A 26,457-nucleotide genomic window follows, 5' to 3' on the forward strand; every position below is an offset into this window, starting at 1 on the left:
GATGCCCAAACTCTGTATATCTCATACATATTTGGTCTTCACCCACAGTTCCTGGCTCATAGCTCCCCAAAGCCCTAGGAATTTCCCAAACATTTGGGTTGGGGGAAAGGTATCTTGTTAAACTAATGAAAATGACTTTTGGAAAGCACCTAAGGCTGGTTGCCAGAAGAACCAACCAAGTGATTAGAAAGTTGGAACTTTCAGTCCCATCCCTGGCTGAAGGTTGAATCAATAGGCCCCACCAATGATTTAATCAATAATGCCTAAGTAATGAAGCTTCTGTAAAAACCCCCAGGAGAGTATTTGGAGAGCTTCTGGATTGGTGAACATATGGAGATGTGGGGAGAGTGCAGCCTGGAGAAGGCATGGAAGCTCTTTGCCCCCTTCCCATATACATCTCTTTCATCTGGCTGTTCCTGAGTTGGAACCTTTTAAAACCAGTGTTCTTAATAAGGGACACATTTCTCTGAGTTCTAGCAAATTAATGGAACCCCAGGAGGGGGCTATGTGAACCTCTAATTTGTAGGCAGTTGGTCAGAAGTACCAGTAACAACCTGGACTTGTGAGATTAGCATTCTTAGTTGGAGGAGGGGGGGAGTGGTGGTATTGGAACTTCCATCTGTAGCCAGTTGGTCAGAAGCTCTTAACCTCTAGAACCTAGTATTATCTCCAGGTAGACAGTGTCAGAATTGAGCTGAATTCTCAGAGACCCTGCCAGTGTCAGAACTGTTTGTTGGCATGGGGGACCGCCTCCTAATATTGGAATTGGGTCTGGGAACCCTAAAGACCTAACATGTGCTAGGTTTAGGGGATGGAGACAAGATGGTTCCAAGTTTATGTAGGACAGTTCCAGTTTACCTCTGATGTCCTGGCCTAAGTACTAACACCTCACTCCCTCTTTGTAATCAAAAGTATCTTTTTAATCAAAAGTTTAGGCATAAATTATATAGTTATCCTAAATAGAAATAATTATAATTTATCCTTGGTGAGTTCAGTTTAGTAGGGCACAGACAAATGTGCCACAGATAATAACATCAGGACAGTGTGACAAATGCTGGATGAGGATATGAACACAATTTTATGGAAATGAACAAACTCTGTATTCATTTTACATTTCTACAAACTCTTTTTTACTCATTTTTGTGGTTTACAACCTTGCTACCCAAAGCGGGTCAACAGCCCAGCAGCATCTCCAATATCTGAAGCTTATGAGAAATGCAGAATTCTCAGAGTCTACTCCATACCTAATATGAATCAGAATTTGCATTTAACATGACCCCAGATTAACTATACACACATTAAGGTTTGAGAAACACTGGTTTATAAAACATGAATGCTTAATAATGTTAAGCCATAAATAATTCTGGTTGTTAATTTTTATTCACAGGGATTGAAAAAAATCTTGGCTAGAGTAAGTAAGAAAAACAAAACCATTCCTCTCAAGTACAGATGACAGGAACACACACTGGTCCTAAGCACTTCTGTTTAAGGCTTGTCTTTTCCACATGCAAGATGATCTAAATTGCCTCCATCCCTCTTCTTCTTTAGACCTGTTTAGTCCCTTTAAGAGAATCTGAGTTATCTTTGATAAAAGGATAAGTTGACCATACTCAAATCAGAATTAAATAAGAGTGTAGAGAGAGCCATGTATGTGATCTTAGAGGTACCTAAGGTCACTATATTTCCTCTCCAGTGTTTCATTATGAAAAGTAAAGGAACATTATAAAAATATTGATGCCTTTATAAGGTATTCATATCAGCATTTAGTATAAAATATTCTTTTTAATATTAAAAGACTCAAAGGCATATAAAACATTTTAGATACATATTTCTCTGGCTACATAGCAAGTTTCATACTAGTATAAGCATTGCTGGATCACCTCTAAGTTCCAGTTCAACCCTGAGATGTTCTGTGCCCATGGAACTTCCCAAACATTCAGAAACCACATTACCTTTAATTGTTGCTGCAATTCACTATTCAATCTGGCCAAAACTGTGTTGGTTTCCTTATTGCGTCTAATTGATGCCTGAATAGCTTTTTTATCTTTCCCAACAGACCTGAGGAGATAAAGAGGGCAAAATAAGTAAATAACCTTGTCATTTCTTATCTTTAAATTCTCTCCATTCTTCCGTGATCTACCTGTAAACCAGAAAAATAGGAGCATTTTTTGCCTTATCAGTCTAGCTTAACCTCACTTAGTTTCAACAGCAACCAAAAGTATCTAAGCTTCAGAAGCTTAATTTTTGTTATTGTTTTAAGGCTACCAGACCACTGTACCGATTTTTCGGTAATTTCCGAATTTGCCGCTATACTGCTTTACCTAATTTTCTGTACTTTGCCTAGTACCTATTTTCTACAATGTCTCCAAGTTCCATCTTATTCTAACCACTTGTTTGCATGTAACTAACTTTTTTCTATATCATGTTGATTTTTTCTCTTTAATGTTCAGGAGCCCAGGTATAGGGGACAGTTAGGTTCAGGGCCTCAGGTCTGGTAGGGTTAATTCTTCTTCTGTAAAATAACTTAAGTTAGTCTAGAGCAGGCATCAGCAAACTTTTTCTATAAATGGCCAGACAGTAAATACTTTAGGTTTTGAAGGCCATTATTTTTGTTTTCTTCTTTCTTTCTTTCTTTTTTTTTTTTTTTTTACAAAAATGTAAAAGCCATACTTCATGGCACTTACAAACACAGGCCATATGCTGATTTTGGCCCATGAGACCTAGCCTGCAAAGTCCTGGTCTAAAAGAACTAGAGTTAAAATATCAGTGTTACTCTACACTATTAATTTTTAAAAGTGTGCAATAGGGTACTAAAATGAAATTGGAAAAGAACTTAATAATAGAAGGGAAAAGTGGAAAGAATATTCTACCTACTCATAAATGAGAAAACTCTCAAAGAGCAACAATTAAGAAGCTTTCTTCAACTACAGAACTAGTCTGACCATAATTTCTTTCCGTTTGATATTTTTAATTGCTGTACTTTTTGTTCCTAGTAATTAACTGTATTTAGGATAGCTTTGATTACCTAGGAATAGAAGGTTGTGATGCAAGAACACCAGCTAAGACACCTGTCTTTTGTGTATGTTCATCAACTTCAGGCCTTAACTCATCTTCTGATTTTAATCTTCTTCGAACAGGTTTGGGTGGTGGAGCAAGAGGTGTTGTACCTTTGCCCTGGAAGACAAGAATTCCATTAATAATGAAGCATTTCCTGAAGACATTCATGGTTAGTCAGAATTTTGTCAACATCATTTGCTTTCCGTAAAAGCCACTTATTCTCCAAAAATTAAATCACTTTTCCTACTTTAAAACAATTTACAATTTGTAGCAACACCTGACGTAAGTTACAATAGGAGATGTTCCTACTTGACATCACAATTGTGAATGTACTGACTAGACAATTTTTAAAGGGTAATATTAGACCTGAATCTGACTCAAGGCTGTAATAGTCACAGATTTAACATGATCATGACACATGCTCAATATATATCTGTTCAATAAATATAAAAGAAAGTGTCCAGAAATGTACACCCATTATCATCATAAAATTTCCTACTCAAAAATACTAAAGTAACTCATCTTAATGAATAAAGCCATTTATAAAGAAGTGGCAAGTTAGGCACTGTTAAAAAACCCTTCACTAAGGTGCATAATAATTATAACTAATGAAAATGAGTAGATATTTTGTTGGAAACTGTGAATCTGTCTTCAACAGAATCAAATATGGTATTTTAGTATTTACCATAGCCTGACTTGACTTGTTAATAAATGAAAAGACTCAACTGCCATCTCTTTGGTTAAGTGCTATTTTTAATTTGTTAACAAGAGCTGACAAAAATTAACTATTAAAAAACACTACAGAAAATTACTAATGTAGTAAACAATAAAGTATTCATAAAGTAGAATTTAAGCACTTTCAGAAACAAATGCTACTTTAATAACTATCAGAAATGTCGGGATGAAAATAGGGAAAAAATTAGCAAAATTTTTCTTTCAAGGGGAAAATAGCAGTTAAGGATTGACATAGATCAGTAATTTCCAACCGGTGTGCTGCAAAAAATTTTAAAACACGCAATTCTTGAGTTCAGTTAGGGGCACTGACCTCTTTTTCCTTACACTGTCAACAGTGTAATAGAAAAATGACAACAGCCAACACAATAGGCATCTGGTATGAATGAATCAAAAGTATATCTATTTTTTTGCAAAAATATGTATTTTTTGGTGTGCCACAGATTTTTAGTAATTAGTTTCTATGTGCATAAGATAAAAAAGGTTAGAAATCGCTGATATAGATAAGATACAAGAATAGAAAGATACGTGATAAAGCAAGTATGGTAAAATATTAATTGATATACAATGTAAAATTCTTTCAATTTTTCTGTATGCTTAAAAATTTTCATAAAATACTGGAGAAAAAAATTATCCCTAAAACAGTTGAAGAAAAGAACACAGAATAGAGGGTCAATATAATTTTCCCTATTATACTTAAAAACACACACACCTGAATATGATCAATAAGGAAGTTCTACTTTATGTATTTAGAAGACTGTAATACCACATAACTTTTCAGAACTGTGGCATGTACTCATATGGATGATAGACTATTATCTAGAATATTTAATAGGCAGATCATATTCTGAGACAGACTAAAGATGCTACAGTGAAAGGAATGGGTTAGATGTTCTCTAACTATTTCTAAGATTTTTGTCATCTTTAAAATCTTAAAAAATATAAATGATCTTCTCTTTTTTATGTACAAAATGATCCTATCTAATAAAAGAGTAATATGCAAATTAACCATCATCACACCCACAAACCACGCCCACCAGCCAATCAGGAGTGAGTATGCAAATTAACCCAACCAAGATGGCTGCGGCCACAGAGCAAGCAGGAGGCTTGGGTTTCCCCGGCAATGGAGGAAGCCAAGCTTTCTGCATACCCTCGCGGGCCCAGGCCTCCACTCAAGGCTACAAAGTTTCAATTATAGAAGATAAATAAATCCCAACAAAAATGGCGGCAGTAGCGGAGCTGGAGACAGCAGGAGGCTTGGGTTGCCCCCGGCGATGGGGAAGCCAAGCTCCTGCAGCCCTGGCCTGCCTTGGCCTCCGCTACAAAGTTTCAATTATAGAAGATAAATAAATCCCAACAAAAATGGCTGCGGCCACAGAGCAAGCAGGAGGCTTGGCTCCGCTCAAGGTTACAAAGTTTCAATTATAGAAGATAAATAAATCCCAGATACCAGGGCCTCCACTTGGGTCGCCGGGGGGCGTGGCCAGCCTGCAAACCACCACAGGCCCCTCGCCCAGGCCGCCCCACGCCCCAAGGGAACCCCTACTCTGATCCAGGACACCCTTCAGGGAAAAGCAGCTGGCCCCCACCCCCACCCATGCACCAGGCCTCTATCATATCTAATAAAAGAGTAATATGCAAATTGACCATCACTCCAACACACAAGATGGCTGTCCCCATGTGGACACAAGATGGCCGCCACAAGATGGCCAGCAGGGGAGGGCAGTTGAGAGGGACCAGGCATGCAAGGGAGGGCAGTTGTGGGTGATCAAGCCTGCAGGGGAGGGCAGTTGTGGGGGACCAGGCCGGCAGAGGAGGGAAGTTGGGGGTGACCGGGCCTGCAGGGAAGGGCAGTTGGGGGAGACCCAGGCCTGCAGGGGAGAGCAGTTGGGGGGACCAGGCCTGCAGGGGAGGACAGTTAGGAGTGACCAGGCCTGCAGGGGAGGGCAGTTAGGGGCAAACAGGCTATCAGGGGAACAGTTAGGCATCAATCAGGCTGTCAGGGGAGTGGTTAGGGGGTGATCAGGTTGGAAGGCAGAAGCAGTTAAGGGCAATCAGGAAGGCAGGCAGGCGAACACTTGGAAGCCAGCAGTCCCGGATTGTGAGGAAGGATGTCTGACTGCCCGTTTAGGCCCGATCCTACCAGGATCGGGCCTAAACGGGCAGTCGGACATCCCTTGAGGGGTCCCAGATTGGAGAGGGTGCAGACTGGGCTGAGGGACACACACCCCCGTGCACGAATTTCATGCACCAGGCCTGTAGTCAATATTATAAAAGATTTCTTGCATACCACATTGGCGGGAGCACTAGCAGCTGTCTTTTCTTCAATTTTACTATCTGTTTTGGCAACTCGAAGAGAACTTGCAGGATCAGAAACTTTTTCAACCTAGAAATGAATATATTATTACTAATTATATATAAGTAATATATAATTATGCATAAATATATACATAAAGCACCAGAGTAAAATGTTAAGAAAATATTCGTTACGACAATAAGGAATCTGAGATGAAGATGAGAAGGAATTTGAGAAAACCCAGTAAAATGACCATTCTCTATGACTGAAGAGCAGAGAGGAGGGAAGGTAATAGATCTGAGGGCGAGGGGGAGGGCTGAGGATGCAGCCAGAGGGAATTTAGGAAGTTCTTGAGCTTGGGAGGGATGCATCCACCCAGGGGCATGCGGACCAGCACCCTGTGCACACTGGTACTTCCCCTCAGGTTCTCCCCTGCCTTCCTGGAGGTGCAGGCCATACCCTGTGACCCCACTGTGAGACAGGTTAGAGGCTTGAAGAAGTGGCTAGTAGAAAATTTTTTACAGATCAGATCTATAAGAAACCTTTGGCTAAATGATGCCAGTCAAATGAACATGGATTTTGGGATCTGTCAGAGAGGCTCAATCTGGGTTGAGACAATCAGAACCAAGGTTTTAGAATTCCTCTGGTCCCTCCAATTCCACATTTATAGTTAGTGAAGTCAGGGACCCCTAGAGGTCTTGCAACTAGAAGTAAACAGAGTCTCCCGGAGCATTGTACCCAGAGATTATAGTATATTTTGGCATCCTGTAGTCTGTAAGTCTAACTAAAGTGACTTACTCTCATACAAACTGAGTGTAGCTATGGCAACCACAGCCTACTGCTACATGGATATCTTCACCAAATCACACAGTCAGAAGCTTAGCATTAAGATGCAACCCCAGCCCTAGCTGGTTTGGCTCAGTGGATAGAGCGTTGGCCTGGGGACTGAAGGGTCCCAGGTTCGATTCTGGTCAAGGACATGTACCTCGGTTGCAGGCTCCTCCCTGGCCCAGGCCCTAGTCGGGTATGTGCAGGAGGCAACCAATCAATGTGTTTCTCTCACATCAATGTTTCTTTGTCTTTCCCTCTCTCTAAAAATCAATGGAAAAATATCCTCGGGTGAGGATTAAAAAAAAAAAAATGCAACCCCAGAGCAGTGTTTTTTCACACAACAGCTACTCCCACCCAGATTCTGATTCTTATTAAAGCAATACACTGCAATTAGCAGGAGTCTAAGGACAATGAAAAAATTGAGAAGCACTGGCCTAGGGAATATAAATCATCTCCAAGCAGCAGCAGCAGCAGCAGCAGCAGCAGCAGCAGCAGCAGCAATTTTGCTCACTGATGTTCACTCTAATATCTGCTCTTTTAGAGGCTCCTCTGTTTACAGACCGGCTCTGAGCAAGATATGGAAAGAGTCCCTGTGTAAAATTAGATAAGCCCTTAAAAACTGACCGGCAAGACTTCTGGATGTTTCTCAGCTTCATCGTCTTGTTCTTCATTTACATTTGATGCAGCAAATACTTCAAATTGGCTGAAATCTGCAAAATTTGGTTGCTCTGGTATCTGCTGAGGTGAGGTACTAGTGTGAGTTATCATGCCATCGGCATCCACTGGGCGATGCACTGTGGGACCAGGAGCCTGCACGATGGTTCAGAATAGAGGAACAAACAGTTCATTGGTGTACCAGTCACCAAGTGGCCTCTTTTCCTTTTAAAATATTATTAAAAAGATGCTCTGTTATATTATCTGTAAATTCAGGGAGGTGACCTACAGGAACATTTAACTCTAAAAAACCCAGAAGAGAAATGCTAAGACACTAAAAAAAAAAAAAAAGATACAAAACCCCAATAAAACAAATACCTTTACAAAATTCTTATTGCAAAAAAAGTGTATAAGGAGAGGGGAAAGTTAGGTTCTACTCTCTGATTCTCACTTGCATCTATTTTTTTCTTAATTGGGCTATTGTGCAATTGTTTGTTCTTCAAACAAGTTATTTTTATTAATGTTTCATTATGTTTATAAAAAGGTTATTTTTTAAAGTGTAGAAACCAGTGTGCTAATTATTCTTCCAACACTTCTGTGGGCTTCTCTTCAATTTATCCTCTACTCCTTTGCCGGACCAATCCTCCTATAATCTTCAATCAAAAATATTTTTTGAGTATCTACTTTTGGCCAAGCATTATGGTTATAACAGTGAACAAAACAAATAAGGTCCATGCCCAATAAAGCTGACAGTCTACTGCAGGATGAGACATAGGTTAACAAGGAATTAAATTAGAGTGTGAAAGTTTTATGACAAAGGAAGTACAGGACTCCATAGGAATATATTAGAAATCTCTTCCTTGCTTACCCGTTAAAAAGTTTCCATCTCCTCTAAAAAAAACTGTACCCTTCTTATAATGATATAGGAGATGCTCTGCCCCTTTCGGACCTCTTCAGTTTCCTTTCCCATCATTCCAGCTGTTCTAAACTAACTCATTTTTCCTTGAAGACTTACCCCACACTTGTATGACTTTGTGGATGCCATTCTGTCTGGTTGGAAAGCCTTCTCCCAAAGCAATACAACTTTATCTTTCAAGTCTCTACTTAAGTGTTACTTCCTTCACTTTACTTATATCTTTTCAATGTGATCCCTGACTTTACTAACTAGTAAAGATGTAGCAAGACATTTCATAAACACATCTACTGTTGCCCTTACAATTCTTTATAGTTGTCTTCCCCACTAGACCGGTTCTTGAATCAAGAGACCAACTCATTGGGTTTCACAGCTTAACCCCAGTAAGAATATTTTTGCTGGCACTTTAGGTAAAATAAATACTGGAATATTCAAATTTCAGCATCTTTAATGATTAAGAAACCATCTTTTTAACTGCAAATACTCAACTTCATTTTAAGACTCTAACTCAAAAATATCAACCAAATTCATTCATGTAAAAGGTAGTCAGTCAGTGACATAAGACTAACAGCTATAATCCAGAATCTACCCTGGAACATAATAGTTTTGTGCATATCAAAACAATTTCAACCTGGCAGGGATGCAGAGGTCATCTGACACTTCCTTTACTGATGCAGTAACACATCCAGACCGACACAGTGAGGTCACTCTGAGTCACTGCTAGATCCAAGACACAGGCGGACATCTCCTATCTCCCAATCCAGTTCTTTCAACTAAACTCTCCTTTGTCAAGACACTATCATTTGGTTTACTAGCAGCTTCTTTCAAAAAATAACTGAAATTATTATTGGAATTCTCTTTCAAAATAAGACTTATTTTCCCTGAATTAAATGCTCAGCAAGAATGAAAATTCGGTAATTCTGGATCTTCAAAATAATTCTAGAATAGAATCAAATACGTAACAGTTAATCATGAGGAGTGTAATAACCGATGTTTAGTAATGAATATGTTGCAGAATACCTGTGAAGGCTGTGGTCTTGGAGGCACGGCAGGAGGATGGGCAACAACTCCAGCCTGTTGTTGTCCTGCATGAATAGACAAGTCTTCTTTTTAGTAAGTATATAATTACTTTGCTAGAACAGGTTGAATGAATATGATCAAATGATAAAGATTTCTAAAAGATTGCTTTGTTACGTATAGAAAGGCACAGATGTGATCTAATGGCCCAATCTCATGGTCTTTTCTCAGAATCTATTTCTCTTGTTCAATTGCACAGGGAACTCTTGACATGTTCCTCCTTGTTTCCATAATACTACACATTCTTGGTTTTCCTTCCATATTCTGACTGATCTTTAGCTATCAAATATGAGGACTTCCAATTTTCTCTTTTAATTAATACTTCACTCTATTGTTTCTATGAAAATGATTATCAAATAATGCATTCATCTTTCTTAGCCCACAAATCCAGTGGCCTGTTGATTATTTCTTTTTCTTCATAATTCCAAACTCACAATGTCCAAACAGGACATCAGTACCCAGTGTCTTAACTTTTTATTTTGATCAACATAATAATGACTGATTATATAAAAATTAAAATATTGGAGTAAGCTGTGGGTTCTCTCTCTCTTTTGTTGCTAACTTAAGACCTATTAGCTTTTCCTTCTTGCTATCACCATATCGTACTTTTACAATCTCTGTGGCATTTCTCAGGATCCCATCTTTATCACTTGAATTCAAACACAGTTTAGACAGACATTAAGAAAAAAATTCCCTCTCTGATACTTTTTAAATCCAAATTTTTTCTTTGGATAAATATAAAAACAGACATGTTGAGAAAATAAGATGTTGTGTGTCCTTAATGACTTTAATTTGATTCACGGCTCTCTAACCCCTACCTGTGGTGACTGTAAAGGTCCGATTCATGTCTAAAGATGACGATCTAGAATGCGAGGGCTGTGGCCTTGGAGGGGGAGGTGGTGGTGCAGTGTTATCAGGGGATGTTCCTGAATGAGACCTGCAAAAAGTCACCACATTGCAGTTGGTCATGCTACTGATACTGGAGCTTTTTCTTTTTAAGCATTCAAACTTGGCTAAGCAGCAAAGGATATTTTCTCAAGTAGGTATACACATATTACAATGAGTAAAGCCAGTACTATTTATGATGTGCATTCCACAAGTGGTTATTTAATATGGCAAATAATTTTTTATAAAGTATAATTTTACATTTAACTATATTTCAAAAAAATTGAAAAGTTATTAACAAGAATTTAAGGTAGACTGCAAAACTAGTGTAATGTTTTCCCATTCAATTATAGATATTTGTTTAAAATATTTATTTAAAAAAAAAACAAAAACTCTAACCCTGACCAGTGTGGTTCAGGGTTCTGTGAATGCCATCCCATGCACAGAAAGGTAGCTGGTTAGATTCCCAGTCAGGGCATATACCTGGGTTGTGGGCTCGATCCCTGGTAAGGGGCATGCAGGAGGCAGCCAATCAATGTTTCTCTCTTACGATGTTTCTCTTTCTCTCCCTCCCCTTCCTCTCTCTCTAAAAATCAATTAAAAAATCTTAAAAAAACAAACAAACTCTATTTTCAGACATGGACAGTTTTTAGCTTCAAGTCTGGAGTTTGGCAAGTTGAGGTAGAATCTGGCTCACTATCTGCAGTTCCCATTCTGTGTTACCACAGGCCATCCCATTTTAGAGGTGGCTGTACTCATGCTCAACTCACCTGGAGATGCACTTCTTTGCCACCAACTTTTTCTATATTCTGAAAAGAGTCTCATGGACTCTGGAAATCTAATCTTCACTTATAGGGATAAAAAGCAGAATAAAATCCAAGATGACTGAGAATTTTAAGAAACACAGGAAGAACTATGAAGAAGCAGCCTCTGGCTCTAAGATCTTTGGTGATTCTATATTACTAGCCTCTCTCTACATCCTCTAGGCGTGTGGCAAAAGGATGCTTACCACACATAAGAAGTGAGAGAAGAAAGATGCTTCTGTCCTGCACACAGTGTTCTGTGGATGGTAAAGCCCTTGAAGACAAACCTTTTCCACCCTCACCTTTTTAGTTTATGCCTGAAAAGTTACATGTAACACAGATCTTCAGGGTAGACAGGTAGCCCAACACTGGGCTGGGATTCTGGATAGCATTTTAACCTTTTGCACTCGGATGTCGAGTGTGACTCAACACGGTTAGCATTAGAATAAAAAAATCGAAAAAAAAGCAAGTGAGTGCAAAGGGTTAAAACAGAATTCTTTTGGTACTTGCCATCTACACTTATAAAAGAGAAACATGCAAATTGACTGTACCTCCCACCGGCCAATCAGGAGTGAGTATGCAAATTAATCCAACAAAGATGGTGGGTTAATTTGCATATGCAGGCAAAACTGAAGACTGAAGATGACTGAGGACTAAAGACTGAAGAGGCTTGGCTTCTCCGCTGCGGCAGAGCAGAGAAGTCAAGCCTCGCTCTGGCTGGAGTGAAGGCCTGGGTCCCGGGTGCCGGAGGAAAACCGGTGCTGGCAGCCAGGGGAAGGAAGGCCCACTGCATGAATCTTTGTGCAATGGGCCTCTAGTAATGCTATAAAAGGAAATGTGCACATTTATTACTTAAAGAGACTCAGTTTACCTAAAAAAAGGACTGTATTAAATTGCTACTGTCAAGAAGTTATCAGTCCTTCTTAAACCTTCCACAGAATACCATGAGACAATAAGGATTTCATCTGTTTTCAAATTGGAAAAAAAATCAAAAGTACTTCCCTTTTACATAAATCAATAGATAACCTAACAGCCTTCAGAGAAGTGAAGAACTAAAGAATAGACAAAAATATGTAATTTATACTTGGTCCTATATAATTTTAAATATTAAAATGTAACAAGATATTTTAATATGCTTTTTTATTGACAGAAATACTGACCTTTGACGAGTTACATTGTTCCCGATCTGTTCTGGGTCTGAAGTAAAAGAGTCTGAACTACTGTAACCATCTGCTGATAAATGGAATATAGCCTACTTAATAATAATCATTTTTTCACTTTAACTCTATGTGCCCCAAACAAATATAACTGAATTATTGTTTCAAATCAATATTCAGACTGGCTAACAGGTTAACAGTTTATACCGGTTTTATTATAAAAAAATTAAATATATTTTGTATATTGTAAAAAAAAATAAATATAAATCAAATAAATAATTGTTTATACAACAAAATACTATGCATATAGTGTAAGTTAAAATCTAGAAAAGTTAACATTTAATACCATAAATATTCAAAATAAGTCACATAAAAGGGATCACAAACAGTACATACATTACAATTTCATTTTATATAAAAATATGGCATATGCACAGAATGGTGATTAAGCTGGACAATGAATGCTAATCATGGTCATTTGTGAAACAGTGAGATTATAAACATTTTTATTTTTATTACACTTCTATAGTAAGTGTGAATTACTTTTGTAATAAAAATTTTTAAAGAACAAATTAGAAGTATTTTAAATAAAGAAAACATTTAAAAATTGTTAATGAGAAAAATTAAAAATTTCACAAGAAAATAAAATGTGCTTAGGCAATAATAAAATTTATAAAATTAGCTAGAGGTTCCTAATTTTTTTCCTGAGGAAATATCATTTTCAACTTCTTCAAAGTCCTATGAAGGAGTAGAGAATCCAGAAGTAGACTGACAGTTATGACATAATAAAGGAATTTTAAAATAGGAACTCTAGGAACAACATAAAGGAAAACTACCTATTCACTTTCAAGAATTATAACTTAAAGGGACTGGTTGTTTGGACATATTTCAAAATGTATCCCTTTTTCTTGTCAAATCACTGAATTATTTAATTGGTAAAAGAATAAGGCTAACATATTTCTATTTGGATGTTCTAATGGGTATTTCAAACTTAAGATGTCTAAAACTGAACTCCTATTCTTCCCCCACAAACCTACTCCTATCACAGTCATCCTCAATTCCCAGTTGCCCAGGCCAAAAATCCCATGAGCCACCCCGAGTCCTCTCTCACACATCCTATATCATATAGATAAGCAAATCCTGTGGTCTTATCCTACAAAATACAGCCAGAACTCGACCATTTCTCAGCATTTCTACTGCCACCACCATAGACCAAGCCATCATCTTCACTTGTCTGCATTATTATACTAGTAACCATCTCCTAAATAGTCTTTCCCTGTTTTGGCTCTTGCCTTTTGGCCCGTTACCAGTATAGCAGCCAGAGTAATCCTGTTAAAGAAGGAAGGTCAGACCATGTCACTTCTCTATTCAGAACCCTCTAACGGCTTTTCATCTCACTCAGTAAGAGACCGTCTTAACCTGCTCCCAGGTTACTATTCTATTTGCTACCTCTACTTGCTAAATTTGCTAAGTAGTTCTATTCTAGGTGTTTGTTTGCTGTTCCCAGCAGAAGTATGGCATGTTTCCTAAATCAGGGCCTCACATTTGCTACTTCTGTGCCTTAAATGCCTTTGCTTCAGAAATTCACCCAGCCAAATCCCTCCACTCCTTCAAGTTTTAACTCAAATGTCATCTTTTGGTAAGGCCTTCTTTAACCAGCTAATTGAACATGTCACTCCCTTTCCCCTTTCCCAACTTAATTTTTACCCAGGGTATTAATCACCTCCTAGAACATGAGTTATTTTTCCCCCCTTTTCATCTCATCTCCCCTACAAAATATAAGCTCCATAAAGGCAAAGATTTTTGTTTGTTTATTTTACTGCTGAATCCCCAGTGTCTAGAACAGAGCCTGGCACATAGTATTCAATCAACACTGGCTGAATGACTGAATATACACACTATTTCTTGTGAGAGAAGAAAGGACCTAGTGGGAAAGAGTCAATGGACTAAATCTGGCTAACTGAGAGGAATGGCAAACAGGAGGCCTGTCCTGAAGCAGGTTCAGGTGGCAATGGGGACCCATTTACTCATACAGCGGGTAGGGTGTTTCAAAGGGTTGACTATTCTCTACTTTATTCAGTGAAGATAATATTAAATGGCTATGCATTTGTAACATTCAGGCTCTAAATGCAGACTTAATAAACTTCTAGTGGAAGATGTAGTGGTATCTTTCACTTACCTACAGTATTTCCAGAAGCAAATTTCACTGATGAATTTATCTTATTTTCTTCTGAAAGGTCAGATGTTTTCACAAGTAATGGGCTAGTGGGATTAGTATGATCTAGTAGAAAAGAAAATTAATAAGTAAAAATATAAGATATAGGCATTTGAATTAATAAATTCATAAAGCTCAGAGTATATGAGACTTCATTTAGATATTCCAAAGAAGTAGCCAATAAATCCATGGAAAATAATACAAAATAATGTTTTTAATAAAAACAAATATAAACCTATTTATATAGAATTTTGTTTTCTGCCATATAGAAGACATTTTACAATAAAAAAGTCAATATGCATGTTAATATTTTGTTAATTTTATCCCTTTAGATAAGCAATTATTTAAACAAAACATCAGACAAAGGGTTATAAATAAGTAATTTATGATGTTGACTAATATAGGAAATAAATTTATCTTTGAGAAACTCTAATTATAAAACATTTAATCTAAAATGAGGAGAAAATTGCCCTGACTGGGTGGCTCAGTTGATTGGAGTGTCCTCCTGTATACCATAAAGTTGTGGATTTGATTTCTGGTCAGGACACATAGCCAGGTTGTGGGTTCAATCCCCAGTCGGAGCTCATACAAGAAGCAACTGATAGATGTTTCTCTCTCACATCGATGTTTCTCTCCCTCTCAAAAAATAAAAAAAAAATGAATAAATATACTCTTGGGTGAGGATAAAAAAAACTAAAATGAAGAGAAAATTCAAGAACTTAAGCAAAAGAATTTCAAAGCCAAAACTCACTATAACATATGCCTCTTCAGTTACAATTTTATCATACTTTAAATGTAAATTCACAAAAATGGTCATAAAAACACAGAATATCAGAAAATTCATATTTTCAATGTCCTTATTTAAGTTTTATAATTTAAATTCAATAATTTCCTTTTAAAAACTGTAAAATAAGTTAAAATATACATACAAGCACACACATATATGTATAACTGTAGAAAGTACTATGTTAAAAAAATAAGCAATTATGAAAGAAATCTGAAGCCTGATAGAATAATTACTTCTGTATTTATGTAGTTGAAGCTAACATAAAATCCTACCCGCTAACATAATACAGACCAGCCACAGATTCCTTACCACTGCCAGTTCTTTTAAGTTCCATTTCCTGCATGTGGATTTTGCTTGGAGTCATACGAATGGGAACTGGATGAACAATAGCAGTATCCTAGGAACAAATGAGAGGAAATACAGAATTTGTATTAAAAATGCCAAACTGACACCAAGAAATAATCAAAATTAACAGTATTTTAAAAACTGGTGGATAGACTCTCTCCTTCACACTAAAGCAAGCATGAAAATGAATTTTTAAATTAAAAGTTCTAGAATTATATGTAAAATAATAAAGTTTACAGTACATGCCTAATAATCTGATTTTTTGATAAAAAATACATGTTAACTTTTGAGTGATTAAAGATTTGAATAAAAACAATGACCTTATAAAAATATAGTTTAAGATAGTATTCAAAGGCAAAGTGTAAAATGATCTGATGAAATCATACAAATTTGAACCTCTCAGGTTAAAGTGAAACAAACTACTTCATTAGAATCCAAAATTAAGTAGTAGACCAAACTCATTTTCAGGAAACTGCTCAAGAAAACTTGAAACTTTTCTTTTTCATCTATAAAACAGAGTTAAAGAGATGCCTGCTATATTATAACAGTAGGCACAATGTGTACTTTCACAGATTAGTTCTATAGAACTTTAAAATTTAGCCTAACATTTCCACCAAGGGATTCAGTTTTTAAGAGGGTAAGTAAGGCTCCTACTCTAAGATTCTAATATTTTCTTAAACCATTCAAGATTATAACACATCTGATATTCCTAAACTTCATGAGTGGCAAGTCTAGTTAGAAGGGTAAAGAAACTGATAGAAGAGACTTTTCAGATTGAAAGAGTAAGGCCAGGAAGAGAAGATGAAGACAGATGGTAGCCTCTCTGAAAGGAAAGGAAGAGAAAGGTACACCTGGGTACACAGGTAAGCCTGATGGTGGGAGCTGCCGCACCAGTGGAAGAACCGGAATAGGATCAAGCATTTGGCTTAATAATTACAGACCAGATGGAAAACTGGGAAGAAGGCTCAGCTCCTTGTATGAGGAGTCAGTTTGCATTTTGTGTGTGCTGCTGCTAAGGACTGAATATTAGATCCTTAAATTTTGAATATCTAGTTGAGTTAAGTTTATAATTTAGTGTAAAGGATAATGATCTTTCAGTTTAAATACAACATTATTTTGGTGACAGTACTAACACCAAGCCTCTGCTAGAGAAAGTTCCAGTATACCATTTCTTGTTTGCAGCTCTGTTTGGCTTATTCTTATAATCTCTAAATTCAAACAATTTATAACAAACAAATTCTTTATTGCAATTATACTGATAAATCCATTCATAGCAATTTCCTGCCTCTACATCAGTGAAATGCTGGACAGAGTTCATGTATTATCCAATCAAAATGAACTAACATTTCCCCTACAACTCTACAATCCTATATAATAAAGAGGTAATATGCAAATTGACCATCACTCCATCACACAAGATGGCCGCCCCCATGTGGTCAAAGATGGCCACCCCCATGTGGACACAAGATGGCTGCCACAAGATGACCAAGAGGGGAGGGCAGTTGTGGGCGACCAGGCCAGCAGGGGAGGGCAGTTGGGAGGGACCAGGCCTTCAGGGGAGGACAGTTGGGGGGGACCAGGCTTGCAGGGGAGGACAGTTGGGGGCAACCAGGCCTGCAGGGGAGGATAGTTGGGGGGGACCAGGCCAGCAGGGGAGGGCAGTTGGGGGTGACCAGGCCTGCAGGGGAGGACAGTTGGGGGGGGGCCAGGTCTGCAGAGGAGGACAGTTGGGGGCGACCAGGCCTGCAGGGGAGGACAGTTAGGGATGACCAGGCAGGCAGGCAGGCAGGCGAGTGGTTGGGAGCCAGCAGTCCTGGATTTTGAGGATCCCAGATTGCAGAGGGTGCAGGCTGGGCTGAGGGACACACACACCCCCGTGCACGAATTTTGTGTACCGGGTCTCTAGTTACAATTATAAAGGGGAACATTACAAATGGATAGAAGTTTAGATTTCTCACATAATAATGAGTCACTCACAGGAAAATATTTATAACAATACACTTAAGATGTTGTTATGGTTATAAAAACATGGCTTTAGAAATAAATACTATTTTCTTAACTTACAATTTTAATAGCAGAAATAGCTGCTATGAAAATCAGAATTTAATATAATAAGGCAAGATTAAAGGAGAAAGAAATGATAGTTTGTGACACAATAAATTCTTATTACAAACCCCCCAAAACTAGGAAAAAACAAGCAAGGAAAATTTATTAGATGCTTTAAACTCATACTATTTATCTACTATATATTCTATGTGTATGTTTATAAAATCAAATTTATAAAGCTTATAATAACTGGAAATATTAATTAGTCTTTTCATATATTTCCAGTACAATAAATGAAAGTACAGTAATGACTACAAGAAAAGAAAATTATGAGTGTTCTATTTATTATCCAAATAACTTAAATTTCTGTACCAGGAAAGCATTTTGTATAGCATACTTCAGCCATACACTGACTGGTTGCTAAGAGCCTGCAATAGATTTAGTCCAGTGGGTCTTAGCTACTAGCAGGACAAGGTAATTCCTTGAAAACAGGAGACCATACATCAGAGGCTTCATTTATGACTATGATGTTACAAATGACTCAGAGCATGATACACGGCTCTGATTTTAGGCATTTGAACATCCTAGAAGAACTATGAATGCCTACTAGCCTCTGAGTCCTGAGTTACAAGATGTCAAAGTAACACTTTTTCTGCTCCAAACTAGCATCCCCAAATGTAAAAATAGAGAAAAAAAGTGTAAGACTGACTGGCAGGTTCCCCCCACTTTCTTCTCCCTATTCAAATCATCCAAAGCCTTTAGGAAACCCATTTGTAATTACTCATGGCACATTTGCATCATCTATTTGGGTATTTGATTTTATACAACTCAGCATTTTATTGAATATTATATTAATGCTCACATAATCTATATTTTCTACTTGATTTAAATCCTATTATCCTGTCTATCTGAATCCAGTCCTGCCTACTTTCTGTTTCTTAGTTCAGGTGCTCATCGTCTCTCTCTTGATCCCATCAATCCTTCATATTATAGCTCTTCCTTGACCCCATTTTATCATGGTACTTCTTCTTTTTTAAAAAAATATATTTTTTATTGATTTCAGAGAGGAAGGGAGAGGGAGAGAGAGATAGGAACATCAATGATGAGAGAGAATCATTGACTGGCTGCCTCCTGCATGCCTCCTACTGGGGATCGAGCCGGAAACCCAGGCATGTGCCCTTGACCAGAATCAAACCCAGGACCCATCAGTCCCCAGGCTGATGCTCCATCCACTGAGTCAAACCAGTTAGGGCTCATGGTACTCTTGTTAGCCAACAGTGTATATGAGATTTAGTTCAGATCCTTGGTCTAACATACAAAGATCTTCCCAGTCCCCATCATTCCCCCATATACATGTCTACCTTATACTCTCACTACACTGAATTAATCCTGTTCATGATATTCGCTCTGCTTGGAATGCTCTTGTCCAAATCTGGCAATTCATAGTTCCATTCAAAACTCAGCATAAAAGCTCCTTTATGGAAACCTTTTAGGGTAAGTTGGCCCATGATTCTCTGCCCAGTTTTGTTCATAGCCATGGATGATAATGATCACAATCAGATGAATTGCAATCATCTTACCTAATAATAGACAAACATGTAAATTGACCGTACCTCCGCTACGCCATCAGCCAATCAAGAGTGATATGCAAATCAACCCAACAAAGATGGGGGTTAATTTGCATACAAGGTACTGAGTGATGGGGGCGGGATGCTTGCATCGTTACCATGGCGATGCTGCAGGCATTCTGCCCCACCCCCGGTCTCTCAGGGCCTCTGGGCAGCGTGGGAAGGCGGGGCTGGAGTGGAAAGAGGTGGCTCCGGGGCCTGAGATGAAAGGGGCTGGGCTGGAGTGGAAAGGCAGTGCTGGCAGCCAGGGAAAGGAAAGCCCATTCTAGCACGAATCTTCGTGCATCGGGCTTCTAGTCAAGCTTATAATAATTGAACTGTGGTGTGGTCTACTTAAGACTGGAATTTTGTTCTTGACATTTTTGTATTCCTAGAAAATATCACAGGTACCCAGAAAGGAGCTCCATCAAACCAGGTGAGTTGGCTGGGCATAATCAGTGATCAAACTCACTTCCCTTGTGTACTCTAAATTACTCAGAAGCTCTATAGCACTCAAGATCAGGCATATCATGGAGAAGACTAGTGCACGACACTTCTCATCAGCCTAGAATTTCCTTGCAGAAGCAGATTCTACCTGAGTCTATTAACTGATAAGAAGTTCAACAAAAGTAATCAAGTTTCTGGAAATGAAATGTCAGAAACTCAATTTCATCACTATTCCGGGAGCCTAATAATTCACCACTGCAGTTTGCATGTGAGGTCAGTGCACTGTCTCTAAGTGCTACAGAGCAGTTTGGAGCTCTTCACAGACTTTCACTTTATTGAGCAAATGGATAATTATTAAATTTTAGCTTTTAAAAAATATTCCATTAAATATTTCCAATACTGTAATGTATGTCAAATTCATATTATAACTGTGGTGGGTTTTTTTTCTCCTAAGTGATTCTGTTCTAATCTGAATGGACCTTATTTACTTAAAATCCTTTACATAAACCTTGCAAAGGATTATTTGGGATTGTAGTTATTATCAGTGCATGTATAGGAAATATGTCAGTAAGTATTAAATGAGGGTTAAGAAATTCAGATCTTCAGTGAGAACAGTATATTCTCCTAATTCGAAATTTAAAGAGAAATTCCCAGTTGGGGAGCAAAGTTCAGATTTAAGTTTGCCACCATAAAAGAAAAAGGATGTTTCTAGGTACCAGATTATAAATACTTAAGACTGGCAACTCTATCAAATTCAGAAGCCTAAATTGGAGTTTAAAAATATCAATTAATAATTTTTAATTTTTCTAGAGCCTCCAGCCACACTAGAGATAACAAAAGAAAGTACTGAGCCATATTAAACCCTAGAGCAAGAATTCACAAATTTGGATAGTATTTCCAATAGGTTACAAGAACATCACTGTTATTAAGCCAAATATTTCCCTGCATTTCTTGTAAGTCGTGAGTTAATTTATTTTGCCCTGAAATTCTATGGTTTTATATGTAATGTTCTTTCCTGGCCCGACAAATAATCATAATACCACGAATAATTATTTCCATGGTCTCTTAAGGGTTAGAGACTAGAGAGTTTCTTTATTGCTACGGCAAACCTTCGTTCCCAAAAAAGTACTTTTATGAAATACCTTAAATAAACTAACTTGATGGTGTAAGTAGGAGATAAGAATAATATGGAGAAATTTTCTTTTAGCTTACAGCACCTGTCACTTCCCAAGAGACCTTAATAATAAACAGCAAAAATTGTGTTTCCTTTTTATCTCTCCTTCACTTTTCAGAGACTAAAATAAAAAATTAATAAATGCCTTCAAAGTAGCAAGAGAAGCAAAAGGCACAGATGATCTACATATTAACGGACTCTTATTAATAAATTATAAAACACTTCCATACATTACCTATTTGAATTCAATTTAACAACATCCTCTGTATTTCAAATAGATACAAAGTCTTTAAAATTATAAAACACACCAAAGATTCATTAAACTGTTGATGTACTATTATCTTTAAATACCACTTCTCCCAAATACACATTAAATAACAAGACCATTTTTACATTTAATTCATGAATGCTGGCTGTCTTTGATCAAACATCTAAAAAGAATGCCTTCTCCGTATCTTTCCACTGAGCTCATTTTCTAATCCTACCTTTATACTCTTCTTCCCTTCCTACTTATTTCCTCTTTTCTTTTTGAAAAGTGGTTATTAGCATGTCCTTCTTTTTAAAAGAATAAAGAAAAAGCAGGAGTGAACAGTGAGAAGAATGATTAGCAACTAAGGTTTTGAAATGTTCAAATAACTTGAGGGACAGGTGGGTCATATATGAAATTAAATCTAAGGTAATATAATTTATTTTTGAAATCATGATGTGAACTTTGTAGCATTTTTCAGAGCAACATAGTAAACCACAGGAAGACAAGACAGGCTCAATGGGAATCTTTGACTAACAACTCTGTTGTTTCGCTGAACTTGATTCTCTTGTAACAGAACTCAACATACTATTTAAGTCAAAGCCATACCATCTGGACTATTAAAATAAAAGATGACATTGCATATTTACATATGTAGTACATATTACATGATATGTAAGCATACAAATAAAACAGTATTTACTAAGTGTAACTACACTAAAATAAACAGTATGTTTAATAGAACATACACTCAATTAGCAAATGAAAACAAGTCAACTAAATCAATTGTCACAAAATGCTTCTTTAGACACATGTACCAGATTTTTAAAACATAGTTTAACCAAAATAACTAGAAAATACAAACAATGGTAAAAAAAAAAAATGTTCTTTCCACCATTAGGCACACAAAAATTGAAAAGCTTGCTACCATTTCCCTCTAAGCACTCCACTGAAACATGCATATCTGCTAAAAACCATAATGAATGGAAATTTGGGTTAATAAAATTAATTTCAAACAAGCAAGCTAAGTGATTGACTTACAGGATCAGCTGGTGCAATGTTAGAATCAAATTGGGTCAGAGTTTGTGAGCTTGAAGAGCGTTCACTAAATGTCTCCCACTGCTGAACAGACAGAGGAGAGACAAGTCAGCATGATGAGAAAGATGGAGTAAAAAGATCACTGGAGAAGATTTAGCAAAGTCATTCAGAGGTTGCACTGCAAGTTGTGTTTCATAGGCCTGACAAAATTCCGTAATTTCCATTTTTGCATAAACATTTTATACTCATCTATGCTGGGTCATCTTGTAATGTAAGGTGAGCACCTTCACAATCAAATGTATAGTAACAATTTATTGCAATCTCTATGAAGAGATTCAAAGCCTTACAGAATTCAACCTCAAAAGAGACACAGGAACAAACAGAGTCTAAGTGGTATAAATGGCAACAAGGTAAAAATGTAAAGGGGTTTGTCTTGACTAGAAGAAATAATAACGTCAAATCCTCCTTTTAAAATTTAAATGCTAATGCACTGATTTGGTGATGTTAGTGAATCTTGACTACCAAACTTTTGGTCAAAACAAAGCAAGTCAGTGTCACTTGCCAGTGCTACCCCTGAAAGATGATTTTGTTATGTACGTGCACATATTTTGTACATATGTATATTTAATAAAATATAATTGAGATAAAGTGCAAAGAATTCTGGAATTATAATATATGTTTGAGCTTTTGTCAATCTGTAGCAAGTCAACCCCTGAAATCAGCACTATGAACAGGACCATGCCAGATCAAAAGACAGAGCTGCCAATCAGGCACCGCCCCCCCCCCCCCCCCCCGCCCCCATGCTAGAAAAATCAGAGTGCGGCCACAATGAGAGCAAATCAAGCATCTGGGTATGTGTTATATATAGAGGATGTATTTTGATATGAAATACTACTCTTCTAAAAGAGGCACACAAATATCATACCTCTTAAAATAGGTGGAGTGATAAGCCAATAATAATTATAGTAAATTCCATTTGTTTTAAAGATCTTGGTAATAAAATAGTATAGAATTTTTATATCAAAATTGCATTAAAATTTGATTCTTAAGAATTACCAGTTGTATTCTGAAGAGGGAAAAACATCTACACATATACAATATACACAAACGAATGTTTACACACAGACACACCTATCCCATTAACCAAAATCCTCTTTTTGTAATTCAGCATGGAAAAGTATACATTTTTATGCTTCAAAGTTCGACTTATTTAAAATAGTGATATTCCATTTGAGAAGACTTGTAGAAATAAAATATTAGCAAATTAATACATTGATGAAAATTATCGACAAAAATGGCTAATACAATCATTCAACAACTCTGCCTACAAATTTTAAAATCATGAAAATTAAGACATATTGATGTATTCAAAGTGATTCTTGAATAACAAAAATTCATTCTTATCATGGGACATCACTTCAAGGAAGTGATTTACCATTATTTGTTGTTATAGTTTTTTCAATAATTATTGTTGCATGTGTACAGAGGAATTTTTAAAACCCTAATGATCTAACTGTGGAGAAAAGTTTAGATGTAGATTTTTGCCAAAAAGAAGGCATTTATTTACCTATTTGGTTGTATGAAGTTTTACTTGGTTTCACAAGACTGTATGCAAGCTCCCTGGAGAGCAGAGAGACACTTTTATCTTCATAACTTTAGTATAATGGTTAGGAGCACAGCTATGGATCCAGACTACTGGAATCCTAGTCATACTGTACAACCTTAGGTAAGTTATTTAACCTCTCTGTAATTCAGTTTCACCATCTGTAACGTGAGATTAATAATACTATAAGATTGTTATGAGGAAGTAGAGTTCATATATGTAAAAAGCTTTTGAAAAGAATTGGCACATCCCAAGTGCTCAACACATATTAAGGCTTATTATTAGTGCTGTTGTTGTTGTTAGTAGTGTTATTCCTTGCAATGACTCATCCATTTTTAGATGCCAAATAATTACCTGTTGAGAGGATCATTAGTGCTTTGTGGTAGAGATTTATTAAAATGTCTCAAAATCAATGTTAGTTTTATTAACATTTTGATTTTCCATAGAGTTGAAAAGAAAAATAACATTCATAACCGAATTATTACTGAATACTACAAAATGAAACTTGCTCTAAAAAGTACAACTGCTTAAATCAGAATATGGAAGGGACTTCTATTCCTAGTCTTTAATGATCACACACAATTTTATTTAGAATGAATATGGGCTTTAGAATTGAGTATCAATGGAAAAACTACTCTTAATCTGATATTGCTTTTTAAAAAATGAGCAAGTGGTTTCAAGAGTAATGACCCTACTCTTTATAAAGCCTATTTACTAGTGAATTATTTCAAGGCTTAATTCTTCCCTCTAGAAAAACTTATATACATGACTTCACATCTGACGGTATGACAAGTGCTCTGTGTCAGGTACAGTATCTGTGATTATGTCATAAAGCAGCAGCAAGTACTTTAACCCTACCCGTTACTTCTGTTTTTCAACTCTCCAAAATTAATGAGTGTCTCTTTAATTCAGTATTTTATTACTGGCTTTAAAAGATATGAAAATTCCAGAAGTTTAGAAATTTTCCTGAAAGCCAACGAAGTTTTAAATTTGTAAGCACTACCTAAAAGTGATTAAAATTTAAGGCAAAAAAAGTTACTTGTTCACAAAGAAAACTGCTCTAACAGGCTAGAACAGCTATTTTTTAGCTGATGTTCTACAGAGCACTAAGGTTTAACACAGGGGCCTCCGGCCTACTTCTCTTATTCTAATCAGAGTGGCCCAACTTTTATAGTTTTATATAATGGAGTTCCCAAGTAATGAGGAGGAGAGGGAGTGCATTTGTCTGAAATTCTGTTTTACATGTTATCCTTGGTCTTATATATAATATCATTTAACCACTGCATTTAATAGGGTTTAATTCCATACTGTATTAAATAAAACTAAATTATTATCCATAGCCTGGGTTGAAGAAAATACTTTTTTCATGTAGAAGGCAGGATTAGTGACTTCTCATATCACTTCCAATACTAAGATTCCAAATATATTATCACATACCTTGTTTACAGGAATGAGAAGCAATGTGCCATGGTGGGTGTGGTAGTTGGCTACATGTCAAAGGACTTGTGTTCAAATCTAAGCTCTTGTTCCTCAATGGCTATGAGTTATCTTGGCCAAGACATTCAACCTTTTGACTATAACCTGCATGCTCCTGCCCCATCTAACTCACAGGGTTTTAACAGGAATGAGTGGTGGAAACCAAATGACAGTATATATATGAAAAAGTACTTTGAAAACCTCAGAGTCACATAATTACAAACACTTATCATAGCCCTACTTTATATGTTCTCTTAACTATGCATACATGCTGAAAGAGCTAGATGCTGAAATTACTGTTTGGAACGTCTTACCTTAACAAAGTTAATGTTAATGAAAGGAAAGGGAAGCTTTGCTAACCTCACTGCTCTGATTCATCTCTGGCCAAGTCTGGTTTAGCGACGGCATTGATGGTGACTTGCTTGGAGGTGCTTCTGCAGGCGAGCCTGAATAACCTACCTCACCTGTCTGATCCCCAACATCTGCAATTGAAAAACAGAAATTCTCCATAAGTAATATATTTTAGTTTAGGGATATTACTTATAAAAAAACCCTGAAGACTTTGACAAGTAGTAATTTATAATCTGAATTTCCTTTCCTCATGTTCCTAAAATAAACATTTTTATATTAAATGTCAACTGTAATTTAAAAATAAACATTTTAACAATCAGACAATTAGGCAGTACTTATTTTTGCTACTTATTGTCTACCCAAAACCAAAGCTTTCCATGAAAATAAATTCTAGTTAGGAATAGAAAAAAGAGTGTTATGCATAATAACACGTCTAGCACAGACGTTTTGCATCATTTTCTGATAATAGGGCTGAATTTGTAGCAGTTCCCAAAGTGTATTTTATGGAATATTAATGTGAGGTACTTTAAAAAATTAGGTTCAAGAAATTTTTTCTATTCAAATTTGGGAATACTGTAACTCCCTGTTGGAGCAACTCCATGAACATTTCTATATCAAAGACTTGTAATGTCTCAGAGCAAATTAACTATTTAAATCCTTTACCCCAAATAAAATCCCTCAATATTCTCTTGGAATATACTTTGGGAAATGCTAAT

The 26,457-nt window shown here is 36.7% G+C and overlaps 1 protein-coding gene across 7 annotated transcripts in view; it reads right to left on the reverse strand.

The window, feature by feature from the left end:
• REPS1 (RALBP1 associated Eps domain containing 1) overlaps positions 1-26,457 on the reverse strand; it is a 73,727-nt gene that overhangs the window by 2,431 nt on the left and 44,839 nt on the right. For 4 of the 7 annotated variants that reach the window (XM_079781111.1, XM_079781107.1, XM_079781108.1 and 1 more), the window contains exons 9-19: positions 25,751-25,872; positions 22,315-22,395; positions 15,717-15,804; positions 14,585-14,686; positions 12,409-12,481; positions 10,379-10,497; positions 9,504-9,568; positions 7,541-7,726; positions 6,080-6,175; positions 3,026-3,174; positions 1,953-2,058 (exon numbers count right to left, since the gene is read on the reverse strand). In XM_079781111.1, the coding sequence (XP_079637237.1) occupies positions 1,953-2,058; positions 3,026-3,174; positions 6,080-6,175; positions 7,541-7,726; positions 9,504-9,568; positions 10,379-10,497; positions 12,409-12,481; positions 14,585-14,686; positions 15,717-15,804; positions 22,315-22,395; positions 25,751-25,872 (1,187 nt within the window). The remainder of the gene's footprint in view (positions 1-1,952; positions 2,059-3,025; positions 3,175-6,079; positions 6,176-7,540; positions 7,727-9,503; positions 9,569-10,378; positions 10,498-12,408; positions 12,482-14,584; positions 14,687-15,716; positions 15,805-22,314; positions 22,396-25,750; positions 25,873-26,457) is intronic. The other 3 variants (XM_079781106.1, XM_079781110.1, XM_079781109.1) reach the window with 3 other exon arrangements.

Source organism: Cnephaeus nilssonii (genome assembly GCF_951640355.1).
Source record: "Cnephaeus nilssonii genome assembly, chromosome: 9".
NCBI classification, from domain to species: Eukaryota; Metazoa; Chordata; class Mammalia; order Chiroptera; family Vespertilionidae; genus Cnephaeus; species Cnephaeus nilssonii.